Source organism: Varanus komodoensis, unplaced genomic scaffold, assembly GCF_004798865.1.
Source record: "Varanus komodoensis strain SLA01 unplaced genomic scaffold, ASM479886v1 scaffold2, whole genome shotgun sequence".
In the NCBI taxonomy this organism is placed as follows: domain Eukaryota; kingdom Metazoa; phylum Chordata; class Lepidosauria; order Squamata; family Varanidae; genus Varanus; species Varanus komodoensis.
Window position 1 is genome coordinate 32,959,888 of NW_025335568.1, and position 17,960 is coordinate 32,977,847.

Sequence of the window (17,960 nt, forward strand, 5' to 3'; positions counted from 1 at the left end):
GCGGTGCAGGACGGTTTCGAAAGATTTGAGAGCGTTGAAAATCGCTAGAAGCTCGAAGAAGTTGATATGCCTCGCTGCTTCCTGTCGGGTCCATGCCCCTTGGACCCCAAGTTCTGCACATGCCACACCCCATCCGATGAGAGACGCATCGGTGTACACTGTCACTGTCGGTTGGAGTGGGCGGAACGGAACGCCTACAGATAGGTTGCGTGACATAGTCCACCACGTCAGGGCATGAAGAATCGAGGATGGAATCCGAAGAAGCTTAGTTTGTAGATCCCACTGTGGACAGAATGAATTGTTGAAAAACAATTGGAGCAGGTGGAGTCTTGAGCCTTGCATGCGGCACAATGGCCACTGAGGCTGCCATGTGTCCCAACAATCTTTGTACAGTGATGGCTTGAACTGTCCTTGTCAAATCCGATGGATGTGCGAACACAGGGTGGCCCTGCGGGGCTCAGGAAGGAACACTCTTTGCAGGGTGGAGTTGATACGTGCCCCGATGAAATCGATAACGTGCGTGGGAATAAGTGACGATTTCTTAAGGTTAATACACAGTCCGAGGTCATCAAGTAAGGCACAAGTCATACGGACAGCCGCTAAAAGGTTGTCTTTAGTCTGTGAAACAATTAGCCAATCGTCAAAATAGGAGTAGACCTGTATACTCTGGAGCTGTAGGTGGGCGCACACTGGGGCCATGCACTTCGTAAAGACTCTCGGTGCCGTAGCCAGTCCAAATGGTAGAACACTGAATTCGAAAATATCGGATCCGGCAGTAAAACGAAGGAAGTGTCTATGGGAAGGATGGATAGAAATATGAAAATACGCATCCTTCAAGTACAATAAGGCGAACCAATCCTCTTTCCTCAGCAACGGAAGGATATTCTGTAAAGTGGTCATCTGGAACTTCCTTGGTTTATCTATTGACTCCTCTTAGATCCAGGATAGGTCGAAGACCACCGTCCCGTTTGGGAACTGTAAAATATCTAGAATAGAATCCGTGAAGCCCATCGGTGCAGGAGAGTTGCCGAATCACTCCCTTATGAAGAAGGTGGAGGACTTCAGCACACAGAACTGAAGATGGTGGTGTAAATCAGATGGGGCTCGAGGGTGGAATGATATCAAATTCTATTCTATATCGAGCTGAAGGATGGACAGCACCCACCTGTCAGATGTAATGGACTCCCAAATGGGGAGTCGGCTTTGGAGCCGGCTCCCAAAGGGGAGAGGGGAAGGTGGGAGGTGGAGAGATGAATTGGTTTGCCAGGACCATCAATGGAGACGTTTCTCAGTGTCGAACCGCCTACGGCCCTGGGGGAGGTGCTGTTGAGGCTGTTGCCTTCTGTGTTGCTGGCACTGGTGGAACTGCTGGCGAGGCTGATATTGTTGGTGCCCGCAGGGTCTGGACCATGGCCACTTGCGTTTCACTTGTGGAAGTTCCATTCGATGTGCCGTCATGCGAGACTCGTGGATGGCTTTGAGTTTGCGATCGGTCTTCGCGTGGAAGAGGCCAGAGCCATCAATGGCATTTCTTCTATCCTCCTCCTCATTTCCTCAGGAAAGTTGCAATTCCTGAGCCACGCGTGTCGTCGGAGGGAGATAGCATTGACCATGGCCCGAGAATCAGTGTCTACATGATGTCTCACGGTAGACAACTGTTGAATGGCCACCTGCTTCGCTTCATTTAAAAAGACCTTAGTTAGGTCTGCCTGCTGGTCCAAGAGGGAGGAGACGACGTTATCCAGCTTCTGCATTATGAAGTACTGGTAACGTGCCAGTGTTGCCTCATAATTTGAAATATGCAAACCGAGTCCTGCAGCCGCGAAGACCTGGTGTGCAATCATGTCAACCTTCCTCCCTTCCTTATCTCAGGGTGTTGTGTCCCCGAGTCTCCCTGCCCTGGGACAACTCAACCACCACTGAATTAGGCTTCGGGTGGCGCAGCAGGAACAGGATGTCGTCTTCTCTGACCCAATACATAGATTCGTACCGGTGAGACGTCGCCTGCGGCTGAGCTGGTTGGTCCCAGGGCTGAACCATTGCCTGGCGAAGCGTGGTGATCTGTGGTAAAGCAACAGTAGCAGACTGCTCCCCTTGGATGATGTCGTAAAATTGGTCTGTGCTGGGCCCGGGGCGGTGGTAGGCCTCTATCACCAGCAACCGAACTAAACGAGAAAGCAGCTCCGGGAAAGAGACATGGGGCTCATCCGAGGATCCCGGGTCTTGAGAAGTAATCGCCACGTCCGGAGATGTGGAGTCTACTTCCGACTCGTCCGAGTCTTGATGGTAGCAATAATGCTCACTGGATGAGGAGCTTTCAGGAGATGGTGGAGGTCTGCGTTCCATACGGCCAGAAGTGGACGGTGCCTCTCTCGGGATCGACGTGGAGCAACGGTCCGGAGGAAAAAAGGCGTATGGATGGAGTCCACTCCAGGCAGGACGGCCACCATAGCCGTGCACAGACAAGTCATCTGCATGGCGCTTTGATGAACGGCTCCTACACCTAGGAGGAGAGTCTGGTCCCTCAGGTGGCCCAACAGCAGGCATTCGCGTCAGGGAGCATTGCCGCGGTGGGGAATCTCTAAGAGATGGACTCCCTAAGCAGTGGCTCCTGCGGAGGAGACACGCTCTGCGGCCGAGGAACAGGCCTGGGGGATCCCAGCAGCATCACCTGCATTGCGGACTGCAGGGTCAGTCCTGAGGGAGTCGGTACCGTGGCGGCGGCTGGTACCGAGAACCCCGACGAACCCGAGCCCCGGTGTTTGGGGCGATCGGGTTTCTTGCCTTTGTGAGCCGCCTTTTCTTTCCTCGGCTTCTTATGGCCGGAGGGTTTTTCCGGCTCTGAATGCTTATGCTTCTCCTTTTGTTTGGCTGGAGGAGAAGGTAGCTGTTGCGCTTCCGTTGGAGCAGCGCCATCGTCCAAAGGGCACTGTGACGGCGCGGCTGAAGCTGAGGCGGGGTGCTTAGAGGGCGCGGCCGGGGTAGAGGTGGAGCGCTGAGGCAGCTCAGTCGAGGAGGGGGTAGGCCTTGAAACCAGCTGGTCAGATTGAAGCAAGGCCTGGTCCTAAAGTAACTTGCGGAGACGATTCTCCCTATTCTTCCTGGCCTGTTTGGTAAAGGCCAGGCAATGCCCGCACTTATTGGTCCTTTGCCCCTCGCCAAGGCAGAGGAGGCATAAGTCGTGCGGGTCAGCCAGAGACATTTTGGAGCCGCACTCACTACACTTGAGGAATGCCGCCCGCTGTGCCATCGCGAAAAGAAGGAGATGATAGTACAGAGGGTAAGAATAATATTTTTGGTTGTTTTTTTTATAAAGAATGAACAGAGAAACTACAACAAGGGAATGAGAAAAAACTGGGAGATATAACTAGGAATATGGTAAGTTGAACAAGATAACCGTAAAGGAGCATGTGGCAAAAATCTAAGCGAGAGACGAGCAGGCACGAGGCACAGTGAACGGCGATCGCAGAGACTGAGTAAAATGGCAGACGCTCCACCCTATTTATACTGCAAGGGGGGGGAGCAGAGTGTTTTCCCGCCAAAAAAAGTTAGCTTTCTAATCTTCCGGCCTAGACACTGCGCAGGCGCAGCACCCTTATGTGTGATGCACAGAGGCCACGACGAAGAACATGTAGTTCCATTCTTTCACGGACTAAAATGATTATTTGTGGTATGCAGAAGCCTAGAATCAGTTCCCTACCTTTCAAAGAGGCAATGAGCGCTTCCAAAGTTGTAGGCCAGGGGTCCTCAAACTTTTACACCAGGGGGCCAGTTGAAAGCTGCCAGTGCTGGGTGCGGGCTGGAAAGGTGGTGCCTGGTGGTGCGCGTGGGCTAGCAAGGGGGCAGTGCGTGCAGGCATGCGCGGTGAGGCAGGGGCGGGGTGCATGTTGAGGGGAGGCGAGGGCAGACACGCGCCGTGAGGGGCACAAAAGGCAGCAGCTTGCTTGCTTGGAGATCATTTTCTCTGAGCGAGCAAACGGCTACCTCCCGTGCGCAGGGTGAGGTGGGCGGAGGCAGGCGTGGCGGGTCCAAATGGGCATGGCGGGCCGGATCCAGCCCCTGGGCCATAGTTTGAGGACCCATGTTGTAGACCTATGCTGGAGAAATAGGAAACATTGATCTAAGATGACGGTGCGGAGATAGGAAAGCACCTTCAGTGAGAGGGACCAGAATGGGCATAGAAATGGATCTTACGGATCAGAAGTAGTTTTCTACACTGGAACAGACATTTTCCTATAGGAAGGTTTTGCTCAAAGTCATAGTACAACAAACTCACCTTACCTACTTTTTGCAATGCAACTATGCATTTTTAAATATGGTTCAAACTCAGCTTAATTGCCACAGATCAAAGTCCTGGAATTTTTCAGTATGTGCTAGAAATCTTTTAGAAGAATTAAATAAAAGGTATGTTTCTTATATGAACTTATATTAAGGATTCTAAAAAAGAAGAAATATCTGATTTGTCCCCAGTAATTTTTAATTGCTCAAGAGCTTTCCAGCATGCATATTTGTGCAAAGCAATTATACCTTGTAATTAGAAAACTAATTTAAAAGTCATTTTCAGAATCCTGGAAGTAAACCAAACATAATTTTGTTTACTTTATTGTACCAAATGCTTAGCATAAAGTCAGCTGGATCAAATAATTTACTTTGAAAAGTAATCAGGATTCAAGATCAGTTTCTAATTTAGCTAAGCCTCTGTAATAAAAAGTTACTTAAACTTTGTAATAACACATTTTCCAGAAGTGATAAGCACTCACAATTGCTAGGCTTAGTTCAGCTTATACTTGATACTTAGTGTTTGGTTTCCATGTGCCACAATAAATAGCTATATATAACCTGATGTGGATTGTGCCAGCACATCACATCAAACTGACATGATATTCTCAGGAAAAGTTGTTTAACCACATGAGTTCGATATTCCAGGTGCACTCCAAGGAGTTGCATGTTTACCCAAAGCCATTGTTCCCTGTGTTGTGCTCAGTCACCTGAGTTTTGACCAGTTCTGTTTTAGATGATCTCTACCTGGGATCAAGGACAGCTGTTACTCCTACCAAAGAACGCCTGTGGATGCAATCTTGGGTGCTAGATTTGGGAGTAACCTTTCCCTTGGCAGTAGCCCATTTCACTGGTGGAAGAACTAATGGCCAGTAGCCTGTTTCATTGGTGGAAGCCCACTTCACTTGTGACTTGATTTCTTGTTCAGTAGAAAGCAGCCATGGCAGACCAAGTAAAGGATCCTTTATTCTTTAGGCTCCTCAGCCCAAAGCATGGTGGTCCATGGAAAATGGAATCAGCTAAAGCAGCCTTGCCAGACTTGTCTAATAAGCTTGTGTGTCTTATTTTTCCTTTCCTATGAATTATTAATTTCATCTGCATCCTGGAGAAAAACAAATGACATATGCACAGATGTTGTATGGACAGAGTTGCTGTCCCAACTGAATTATAAGGCAGCCCAAATACTGTGGATATAACTTTTAAGTGAAAGGGAAGTGAAAATGAAAAGTGATTTCAACCCATGGATTGGTTCCCAGTCTGGCATATTTTATTTAAATTAATCTTTATGTCTTGACCTGATACCAGACTTCTTTAACCTAGTGTTACCACATGTTTTTGGACTCCACTTCCTATCAATGGTCAGGGATAGTGGGAGTTACAGCCCAAAACATCTGTAGGGAATCAGGTGGGGAGAGCCTGTTCTGTATGTTATAGGTCAAAAACATCCTCTTCGTAATGCTTGATATAGGCATGTGCTGGTTATGTATTTATTCTATAAATAAATACTTAAAATATACTGTAACGTAAGGCAAAAGTCCCTGAAATAAGACAGGTAACGAGAAGTCCATTCTGCGGGCACTTCAATGCACACAACAGAACTCTGAGGCAAGCCTGCTGTTCTCAACATACTGCCACTGCTCCTTTCTCTGCTTTGAGTCGGGAAGCACACAATGCAACATTTGTGGGATGCACAGGGCTTGAGTATTATCTAATTAATGGAAACACTGAATCATTAGCTTTTTCAAATATCAGTAGTTACATGGTTTAATTGCAGTATTACCTACGGCTTTCCAGGCGAAGGCAACCGAGAAGTGTGTGTATGTATCAATATAAATGGATGCTCATCAGTATGTGTGTCACTCCGTACAGGCATTTTACTGCCATGAGTTGCTTCACTCCCATTATACTGCTGAAAACAATCTGCAATCTAAGTCGATTAGATGCACAGTAGATTAATGTTTCTCTGTACAGCTAAATGTGCCACTTGACCCGTTTTCAGCACAGTTTGTGATTCTGAATGTACTGCCTATACCTGCACATCAACAAATGTTTGAATCTATTTTTCTATCTTTGTTTTGGGAAAAATGTTCAGTAGTTTGACAACAGAGTCCTTGTCTTGCTTGTCTGGTCATGTTGTTTGGTGCACAGAATGAAAGCATATTCAGTGCTGCTGGGAAGCCCAGCTGTATTTTTACTATGTCATGTTACTTCTGGAACCCCAAACAAGAACCTTCACATTCAATAAAATATTCCGAGATTAGTTTGCAGTTTTCCTAGATTGCCTTCAAATATTAGCTGGGTCAGTTGTTCCATCGCCTCTTGCAATTTTGGCAAGTATTCCCTTAATTTATGAGAAATGACATTGTGTCTAATCAGCTACTGGCATACTTTCAATCAAATGGAGATGTTAATACATTGGATTCGATGGAAATGTGAGCCTGGGACTTGTTTCTCCAGATGTGAGAAACGTCCCAAAAGGTTAATTAAGAAATGCTATTGAAATCAGATGCAGGTTCATCACTCATGCTTAAGCCCACCTCATGCTCATTTAAAAAAAGCTCTCTGCAGGGATATAGTGTAAGGTAATTAATTATAGACAGGATGAGTAGCTGCAAGTTATGAAACAAAAAAAGGACAGCACTACTGCATTTTTAGCAAGTTTTGGCACACAGCACACAAAATCAAAGCCTTGAAAGCCGGTCCACATGCTTACTGCTTAGTCACCCTCCACTAATCAGTGGAACAGCAGAGCTTTCCTTCCACTCTTACGTTGACTCAAAACTTTCAAGTTTTGAGCAAAAGATGAGTTTTGAATGGCCACTCACTGAGCAAAGAGCTGCTGGTAAAAGACCTTTGGGGGCCTGCATTTCCATTTGCAACAAAACTGAAGAACGGGAAACCGAGACTTCTTTCAAACAGATGACCCCATGCACAGACACGCAAATTTGGATAAATACGCTTGAGGGTGAAAAATGACAGCCACTTATGAATAAGTCTCTGGCAGGGCTTATGGGAATGAGAAAATAAAGACTAAAAGTATTTTGGTGTCTTTCACAGAATAAGGATTTGCCAGGGTTTCATTAGGACGCTTCTGTTTGGGAATCTGATAATGCGTCAGTTCTTCACAGTCCGTGCTGCAGCTGCTCTCTGTGTGCCCACGTGCGCTGAAAGTGAGGAGCCCATACAGACTAATGCTTTTACATCATACCGCTCTGCATTCCTACTGAGCATCTCCAATCCTGACTAGAGAAGAACAGGTTGTCCAACTTTTTCTCCCACGTAAGATGTTTATGAGACTGCATGGCTTAATGGCGACAAACCTTTGCGCTCCAAATTATACTTATGAGTGAGCTCATATGCCATATCAGGATTAAAACTGCACGTTCAATGTGGCTATTTATTTTATCCAAACAGTGTCACCAAGCAATACAATTATTTTTAACTACAGGTCAATACTAAGCTGATTTGAGGTAAATTTGAATATCTTTCCCCACATATATCCTTGAAAGCAAATATACTTGTCATATTATGACAGCCCTCATTTGCTTTTCCAGTCATGTTGATTTTGCCACTGAAAATATTTAATTCACAAACTTCGGATTTTATTACAGGAGATAACACAGCTGTATCTTCAGATTTATATCCCTAAACACCCACACATCCATTTTGCTAGTCTGTTGGCTCAAATCAACACTTTTCTGTAAGACTGGATGATGGATAACCACTCTGAAAAATCCATCTCATAAACATTTATGCTGACTGATGGCACCATATGCTCATGTATTACTTTGTCCTCTAACCCATCTCTCAAACAAACACGTATACAATGTTCACTTCTGAATCTATTATGAGGCTATATGGTTATTGATGTAGTATGTGTATCATCTTCAGTAGTGGCACATGCATAAGATGGGGGCATGTGTGCTTTTGTTTTACCTTACATTTGCTTCAAATGATTTTTGCATGGATTTCCCTTTCATATTCAAGTGTCCATCCAGCTAGGGGATGGCATACCCACAAGTGGTGAATTAGTCATGAAACAGCTGTGGCATGCTCCTCTCCCTCAAGTCAGATGCTCCAAATACTATTTATTACTCAGGTGTTCCTAATAGGGGAGAGAGACACCAGTTTAGCCCAGCCATTCGGCTGATCTGCCGCTGTCTGCGGAATAAACAATATTCTGCATACCCAGATTGGTCTGTGTATACACAGCTCTGGCTGCTGCAGTTGGGATCCGGGCCAGAGAATATTAAAAAGAAATCTGCAGTATGGAGATGAGCATTTTGATGGTGAAAACAGAAGTAGAATACCACACTGGCTGTGTTTGGATGTAACAAGAATGTCTCTCTAGGCTTGTGAAGTCCATCCTTCTTTTCTCCTTGGTGCACCCATGAGAAGATCAGAAACGTATAGTTTTGTTTTTGATTAATTGCAGTTTAGCATGTCATATGAACTCTAAGCTATGGTTTGATTATGGATTGCTAAAATAAACCAGCTTAATAACTCAGGGTTTGAGGTTGGCTTCTTTCAGTGGGATCGTTAAGACCAACCACAATTTGCTGGGTACAGAAACACGACAAACTGCAGTTAATCTAATGGACATGAAAGCTTTCATACCAGAAAAAGCCGGGAAGGGGTTGTGAATGAGCCTGTGGCTTGCAGTCTTGTTCCCATCACAGTAAACAGTAATTTGTTATGATGTCAAAACACAGCCAATATGTTCTCATTATAATTTGTACATGCACTTTCCATTCCTCGAGATTGTAACCAATATATTCATAGTGCCCTGTGTGACGGTATTTTATTCGCCATTTCACCTTGCTGTGTTGACATATTCAATCCAGCCTTATGCTCCCATGTGGGTAGCTAGGCTCCTGGCTGTGTAATGTAGGATAATGGACATGCCTTTCTAATCAGTGCTTTGCATTCTGCACTTAGACAAAGAGAAAGGGCGAGAGACAGATTGAGAGACAGAGATTTGAGGAGGGAGTAAAATACATAGTGAAATGAAAGCTGTTCTTTAACCACATGGAGAGCTCTAAAGAGAACAAACCTGTGTCATATTGGTCACAGTAGTAACCAGTGTGACACGAGTAAAATAATGGCTTTTTGTCTACCATTAATATAGTTTCCAGAACACATTTTAGTTATAACCTGTGTTATATTCCACTTTATTTCTCATAAATCCTACATTCATAAAACTTGTGCATTTGATAAATGCACGTCAGCCTCTTGAACGTGCGCTTTCCAACAATGCAGTTCAATTTTATTGCCACTTTAATAAATTTTAGTTTTATTAAATAATGCCAATTTAATAAAACATGCTAGACTCTAAGATATGTAGCGAACAAATTACTGTTCAATCATCACAAAGGATGAAATCTACTAATAGGAACACCTACCAATAAAACCTGAAGAGGGAGGGTTGGGTTGTATCTTTTCCTTAGTATTCTCCTGGATGATATCCCAGAGTTGCCATATAAACTTTGGATGGAGAATGTAAAATGGTTGCTTTGGATTCTTCCTGCGATGCTGTACATAAGGAGTAAACAGGTTGTAGTCTGGTTTCTTATACCACTGTGGTGGGAAAAATAAAATCAGAACTTTGCTTGGAGTTGTCAACATGTATCAGACGAAATCAAAAGCAATCAAACTGGCAGTGGATATAAACACATAGCATCACAGCACAAAAATGAGAGCCTGAAATAGTCAGAAAGGTCTTAGAATGGCACAGTCTTACACCATCTATGTGGTGCTTAGAGATGGAGGAATATGTGAGGGCCAGAGCATTTTAGCACCCAGCCCCACTCATTGTTGGTTTGGCCACAGCACCATGTAAAACCTGCACAACCTGCTAATGTGCGATAAACAGCACCCTCTAGTGCAAAGAGAGCAACCAATATGCAATAATGCTGATTATTATATTTTCAAATTCCACCTGACATTTAAAATACTCTTCTGTATCTGGTAGACTTTAAAGCAGTATTTCCTGCTTCTCCCATATGTTAGCACTGAAATGAAAGAATTACAGGAAGTTGTAACCTGAGCAGCAGTGGCTAGAACTCAGCACTGAAAATCCACCACTTCCCGTAAGACCCACCATGAAAATCAGCCTTCTTCAACTCTGGGAACAAATGGACATGACACACATGGAAGGGAAATGCTGCCGTTCAGTAACTGTAAAGCTTCTAAGATACAACCTGCTTCAACTTTTAAAGTGCTTCTACAATCCCTCCCCTCCCACTGCAACATGGAAACTGTGTTGATGGTCCATTCATGGACCATGAGGTTGAAATTACTGGAAAACAAGGGTACAGCGAAGAATTTTGTTGGTGTCCAGCTAATGTGCCTTCACTAACCGAACTGCTTTTTGGTTCCAGTTCCTACAAATGGTTTACACTGCTTCATGGTTCTCATAGTTAGCCACCTGCTTAGTTATCTATCCAAAAATTTCAAAGTCAACCATCTGCTCTGGGAACACTGAGATGATCATACTGTTCTCTATATTTCTCGTCAGTACAGACTTGTCTATAAAGGCTGCTGGTTAACTAAGACCACAGGAGTGATTAACTTATCAGTCAGTGTCATTCACATGATCCAGTCCCTGGGAAACTTCAACAAGGGAGAAGCCTTGATGGACTGCAGAAATGCTGTGTACAAGCCAAGCCAACTCTGGCGATCTGTTCACTGCTGAAAGGGGCTCTCAGTAGCTGAAGGAGCATAAACGTATCAGTCTTGCTTTCTGAACTTAATTCTGTTCTGTAATTTCTCTCCACTGTTTTTATTATTGGCTTGTTTTCTTGGTAGATACTGCTTTTTGACTTCACCCATTTGTGTATTTATTACCAACTGGACATGACTATCCATGCATTCAAGAAGAATCCTTGTGTTATCTGGGCCTACTAGGAACTGAACCTCAGACTTTTATCATGCAAAGCTCTACCTCTGGATGCCGCACTGCTTCAGCACCAGCAGAACACATGCTTTTGCTTCCTTCCCCACACAATAACCCCAACGAGCACTGCTGCTTTCCCACAATCACTGAGTGCGGAAGCAGCCATGACAACTGATTTCTCTGCATGCGTGCATGTGATGCAGAATTTTGTGGGAGTGTGGGAGGGATGGTGGCTATGGAGCATCTATCTGCGGGCACCTGTGGCTCCCAGGGCACAGGATGTGCTGCCTGTTCTAGATGGAGAGCCCACAAGTGTCCAGCATTGCCAAGATCTGTTGCCTTCCCATGCTCCCTGTTGTGTCACAATGGCAAAGAGTGGCATGGTTTACCTGCAAGAGGAGGATCAGAATTCTCGGGACTTGCAAGGGTGGATCCCCGTAATCATGCAATGCAACTGGGTGCTCTGGTGGGTTCTACACATGCTTTCCTACACGGCTCAGTTTGGAACAACAACATGGGTTTTGTAGGAGTTGTGTTGGGTCCCCGATCATGCTGCCACTCTTGGTTTTGACCATGCCTTGACTCTGCCTGCTCCCGACTCCACTGTTGCCTCTGGTTTGGCTTGCCTTGATCCACTGGTTCTGCAACACCTAGGAGGCGGTATCTGACTTTTGCTTGTTCCTGGTTCTGCCTTCACCTTTGGAGCTGCTTTACCTTGCAGGAAATCTGAATCGTATGCGTCCCTGACTTTGTCTGTGCTTCTGGTCCTATTTTGGCTTGACGGTGTCTGATCCTTGCTTATTCCAGGTTTTCCCTTTGCCTCTGGCCCTACTGCACCGATTGCAAAATCTCTACCCACTTCCATCACCCGTAATCCTGGTTCTTCAGCTGTATACCTGCGGTCCACACTCCAACCTGGGACGTATACTCTATCTATGGAAGGGTTGAGTCAATTGATGTGTTTCGTCTAGCTGGTCCAAACCAATCAAAGCAATGACCAATCAAAGCAATGCCAAATGTCCTGGTTTACCCTAAGCTGTTGGGAAAACTCTGGCCCAGAAGAACTTTCCCTTTTGAAAGAAGGCACTGACAGCATATTGAACCTATTGCTTTTTAATAACAAGCTTGCAAACCAGTTTTAAATTTCATTCCGGCCAGTGACTTACCACATTCAGATTTGCAGAATAGGGAGCAGGATCCCAAGCAACCAGAATGACATCTTTATATATGGAATTCTCGATGAAGTGATGGCTAGGATTGGTAAGTATCTGCCAAATACAAAAACAAGCCAGAGCCATGAAAAGCCTCCAATGCCTAGCTATCTATCTTCAGGTATTTCAAAAAGCAAAAAAGCAGAATTGCAACTACACAGACTTCTTATTTTAAAAGGAAACACTACGGTATACATGAAGTTCTAAGATATTCTGTCAAGGTTTAAGTTGCTGGTTCACCTCCTGGAAAAAATGGTATGTTCTCAGCACTCAACTTTCAACAATAAGGAAGTGGTTTTTCATAGATCCAGACAGAGATTTTCCAGAATCCTCCAGCCAGCATGCAGAGGGTTGCATCCTTTGTCACAGCCAAAGGAATTAATTATGCTGGTGCCACTGCTGCCTGCTAGGTGTTACCTGTAGTGGTGTTGTGAGTACCTGTACAGGTATGTGAGACATCCCACACCTGGTGTTACTTCAAGAATTCTACCACTCTACTCCTATACCAACCTTTTCCCCATCATTTCCCCATGGTGGCCCTCCCACTAAATCAATGAGATTTAAGACAAAATAGACCAAGTTTAATAGGAAGTAAGCACCACTAATTTTGAGTAAACATGCTCATAATCAGGTTGCTCAAAGTGCTTAATTTCAACATGCTCTTAATTTTGTTCAGTTGTAGTCACTCTGCATTAAATGAATCTACAAGCCAAAAAGTCAATGCTGATTATGCTACTTAAAGGTTTCTATTAGATTTTTATTTCCGCTCCCGTTAGCTACCAAACTGGGGCAGATTGTTTTGCTTAGCATTTGTATTTATTTTGGGTGTACCAGTAGTGTCACATCTTAATTTTATAAAAGCCAACAGTATCAAAAGGGTAAGTCTTCAGGCTCAAAAGCACTAATATCTCTTTTACTAAGGTATGCTGCGTAAGGGCAGAACCTACTGTACACCCTAAAAGTTGGCTGAATGCCTTGTTCCATTAAACTATAGTTGAAGTAAGCACCTGAAAGTGGGAACTCAGTTCAGCCCTTCCTGGAGGTACAGGAGTCAGTTGTTACGCTAATGCAGAGAAATCCTGTGTGTGCAGAACAGAGCTCTTGCATGCATTCACACACGAACAGTCCTGTAGGGCAGGGTGAGAGAATCTGACTCCCCAAATATTGCATCCAAGGTGATGGGGCTGATGGAAGCTAGAATCCAAGAATGTCTGGGCAGCTGCCCCATTGCGGAAGTTGCATTGATCAAATTCTTTGTTCTGTTGAGCATCCCACACCCTACTTTGTTTAGAATTATTGCACTGAAAAGTGTGATATCTAGGATGTTATTATCAACTGCAATTAGCAGACAGGGAAATTAAAGTCAAAATGCCTCCACACGTAAGTTCCTTTTGAGTGAAATAATAATATGGTTACCACAAGGGGGCATTGCTCATTTGCAAAAGGTGTTCCTTCAGTTTGCTTTGCTCGTGAACTTTTCGGTTGACTACAGCACCGTGGTTCTTCACATTTTCATGTGTTTGAGTTGTCAGGGAACACATTTATCTTGGCTTCTTTAAGGTACATGTTTAAAAGGATGAGAAAGAGACAAAAAAATGAAGGGACCGGTATACCTGTTCCATCCCTCACTGGCCCCTTTGTATGTAGCACCTGGGAAAAACACTACCCAGACATTCTAACTACAATGCCATGAGGGCCCAAAAATTTAAAATTAAGACTTCAAAATGAAAAAACGAGAAAATCAAAATGTGCCAGGAGCTGAACTGGATGGTGATTAATTACTGGTTATCCAAAAGCAAGCTGTCATTTTGGATTTCTTGTTAAGTCACAGAAGCTGACCCTAAAGATACCGAGGTCCTTTTTGTTTTAAGTCAATGTTACATATTGTAAGATAAATAATCAACAGTGTTCTGTAAGTTTCCCAGTGTTAATGGAATTATCTTAATGGACTAGGAAATGAAAGGTGTCTAATTTGAAAAACTTACTTGGGAATTAATGATGCGCATGGTGGTTTTATTTCCAACATCTTTTTCATAACCTCGTGTTGGAGCAGAATTGAATCGCAGGACTGCATCATGGGAATCTAAAGCCAGAGAAGAGCTACATTTAATCGTGTTTCCATGCAGTGTGCAATCAGATGCATGTTTACTTGGATGTAAGTCTCACTAGTATCAACTGGGCTTATATTCTCTAGTGTGGTCATCATTTCATTTCATTTCATTTTTATGCCACACATAGCCAAAGCTCTTTGGGCAGTTTACAACAAAGTATAAAAACAATAAAATACAATAGATAAAAAGTTAAGAATTAAATATTAATTTAAAATAACAGAAAAGAACATTAAAAGACAAAAGAAAAAGAAAAGAAAAGGTGCTTGGCTAATCGTTTAAAGCCTTTGAATGACCAGGGAGGTCTTTAAAGGCCTCCGCACAGAGGGCTATCTCAACCTAGCAGTGAAAAATGGCAAATTTGGAACCAGGCCGACTGCAGCAGGGGGATTGTTCCAAATATGAAGGCTACTACCAAAAAGGCTCTCCTCTAGTTGCCACCCTCTAAGCCTCTTGAGGAAAGTCCCAAAGGCTAAGTGAAATGTCCAGGAAGACTGGGACAGATATTGTGGTCCCAAACCAGGTAGGGCTGTATAGGTTAAGACCAGCACATGAATTGGGACCAGCAGCATATAGGCAGCCAACGCAGGCCAGCCGGCCTGTGTTTGGATCTGCAAGTCCCACTTATTAATCTGGCTGCTACACTCTGCATCAACTTCAGCTTCTGAATAGTCTTCAAGGCCAGCCTCACACAGACTGTATTGCAGTAATCTAATCCAGAGATTGCCAGAGAACAGATCTGTGAAGACAGGCTATCCCTGTCCAGGTAGTGGCACAGCTAGGCCACCAGTCGAGGCTGGTAGCAAGGTGTCACCAATGCCACTTGAGCTTCAACTGATAAAGATGGAACAAAGACCAGCCCCAAGCTCCTTTGGGGGAGTGTGACCCCATCTAGAACAGGTTGAACCCCACCCCCCAAATCTGGTCACAAGAATCACCCACCAACAGCATCTCAATCCTGTCTGGAATGAGTTTCAGTTTATGAACCCTCATCCAGTCCATTATCGTAGCCAGACACTGGTTTAGCACATCCTCAGCCTCACCTGCTGATGATGCAAAGGAGAAATAGAGCTGCATGCTATCAGCATACTCATGGCAATGCCCTCTGAAATTTTGGATGACCTCCAAGGATTCATGTAGCTGTTAAATCACATGGGAGACAGAACAGACCCCTGAGAAACTCCATGCTGGAGAGTCCATGGGGCTGAACAATATTCCCCAAGCACCATCTTCTGGGGAAGCAGGAGCAGGACCACTGCAATGCAGTGCTTCCACTCCCATCTCAGCCACCTGCTCCAGGAGAATACCATGATCAATGGTATCAAAAGCTGCTGAGAGGTCCAGCAGCATCAACAGGTTCACACTATCCCATCTCGCTCCCGGCATTGGTCATCACAGGGAACCAAGAGTGCCTGGAATTGACTGGCAACTTCCCTCTCTAGAACAACTACAGTTACAATTGCAGCCCGAATATTTGTTACCTGGATGGTGATAGCATTCCATATCAATCCTGCAGAACAAATATCCCCCGTTCATCATGTGCTACTGCACAGTTCTAACCTACTAAAAATTCAGAACAAAGAGAGGCCAATATGTATTCTTCAGATGTTGTAGATGGGAGCTCTCATTATCACTTACTACTGTCCATGCTGGTTGTGGTTCATGGGAACTTTCATTCAAAATGTTTGAAAGAAGCCAATTTGCCTACCCTTAATCTAAGTAAAAGCCTATTAATAAGAAGCTCACCAAAGCTTTCAGAAATAAAGAGAGAAGCTCATGCAAACAGGGCATTGTTCGTCCATGATGTGCGTGCCTGTACAGCAACAGTTGAAGAGCTGCTGACCATTGTTTTAACTGATGGTTTTAAAAGAGCATATCTCAATTGCTGATAGGCTTGACTTAGACAGTAAAAACTCACTACCTGTCCATTTACATGGTTTTGGAATTAACTTTTGATATTCCATCCAAAGCTAAAATCTGAACTTTTAGGATATAATAGAATAAAACATTATATCTTCCTCATGCTAATAAAAATGACTCAAATTACACTGTAACTATGCTATGCTGGTTAAAGCAGTTGGCTTCTACATCTGGTATCAGGGTTCGGATGAAAGTCCTCAAAGCTGCCACATGCATCTTTTTGGTAGCATTTTAAATGTTAACAATAAAATAGCATTTCTAGCAGGAAAACAGAAGGGGGCACCCAAAGACTACCAATATGATGAAAAATCAGTAACTTAGCAGTTTTTCTTCCTTCCCTTCCATGTGATAGCTACATTCCTAATAAGACTTTTGTACACTTCAAGCCTCGAGTTTAATTGAAATACAAGTGTGTGTGTGTGTGTGTGTGTGTGTGTATGCGTACACGCATGTCCACACAGAGAGACATACACAGGATTTTAAACCTTGTATTCCAGCTTGCTGACAAAGTTGCACTTTACTGATAACCCCACACTGCTACCTTGCTCTATTATAGTCTGGCGACCATTAAAAATGCATCTTGCATTTTGATCTTCAGGTATCAATAAAACGTCCCACTTTCAGGGCTTTCTAATCTTCTACTGCACGTACCAACATTCAGGTAGTGAGAAATGACCCTAACGGCACTGATACTCCCATTAGTTCTGGCTCCAACCTGACCCTGGCTGCTATCTTCCTGAGGCCACTGTCTGTGCTGCGTGGGAAAGGGGCGCAGTTCTGCATCAGAGGCACCGGCCAGACCACACAGCTGAGCTGTGGCTGTTTTGAGAATCATAGTCGTGATCCAGCCCTGCCTAGGGAAGCCGTTTCTGGAATAGCAAAAGATGGTGCTAATTTGTATCAAATTTTGCATATGCCAATATGCACTATGCATAAATACTAACTTAGAAAAATATAATTTATCTAGAAATGAAATCCAGTGACCGGTTGCCCTGTGGTTCTGCTCTGCTGAAGGGCAGCATCAAGGACTCGGGTCCCTCCCTAGGGTTCTTTCTCTTTAAGCAGGCCTTGGCCCTAGACTTGGCCCTTCAAGCAGAGGCGTGTGGTCTGCAAAGCAGGCCACATGGCAACTCTTGCCTTGCCCCTCGATGTAGAATTCCACACTAAAATTGTTACGTTTAACCAGGTCTCCCTCTGTGACACCATGAGGTTTTCTTTACTATGTATTTATTATTTAAAATATTTATATACCGTCCTTAATCCAGATAGGATCTGAGGATGGTTTACATAAAGACAAGAAAACAACAATAAAATCCGCAACAGCACCTATAATACAATATACAGTACATAAAGTTTATAATAAAACTATTTTAACTATTATGAAAATACTGGGTAAATAAAAAGGTTTAAACCTGGTACCAAAATGAATAAAGGGTCAGCTCCCTGCATAACTCCCTAGGGAGCAGGTGCCGCCATTGGAGCACTACCACTGAAAAAGCCCTTCCCCTGGTGGCCACTCTCCTGGCCTCTTTCAAAGAGAGCTCCCAG

At 44.1% G+C, this 17,960-nt stretch overlaps 1 protein-coding gene across 1 annotated transcript in view; it reads right to left on the reverse strand.

Moving 5' to 3' along the window:
* Positions 1-17,960, reverse strand: part of ST6GAL2 (ST6 beta-galactoside alpha-2,6-sialyltransferase 2) — a 30,781-nt gene that overhangs the window by 7,788 nt on the left and 5,033 nt on the right. The window contains exons 2-4 of the mRNA XM_044428805.1: positions 14,370-14,467; positions 12,340-12,441; positions 9,681-9,855 (exon numbers count right to left, since the gene is read on the reverse strand). Coding sequence (XP_044284740.1) covers positions 9,681-9,855; positions 12,340-12,441; positions 14,370-14,467 — 375 coding nt within the window. The remainder of the gene's footprint in view (positions 1-9,680; positions 9,856-12,339; positions 12,442-14,369; positions 14,468-17,960) is intronic.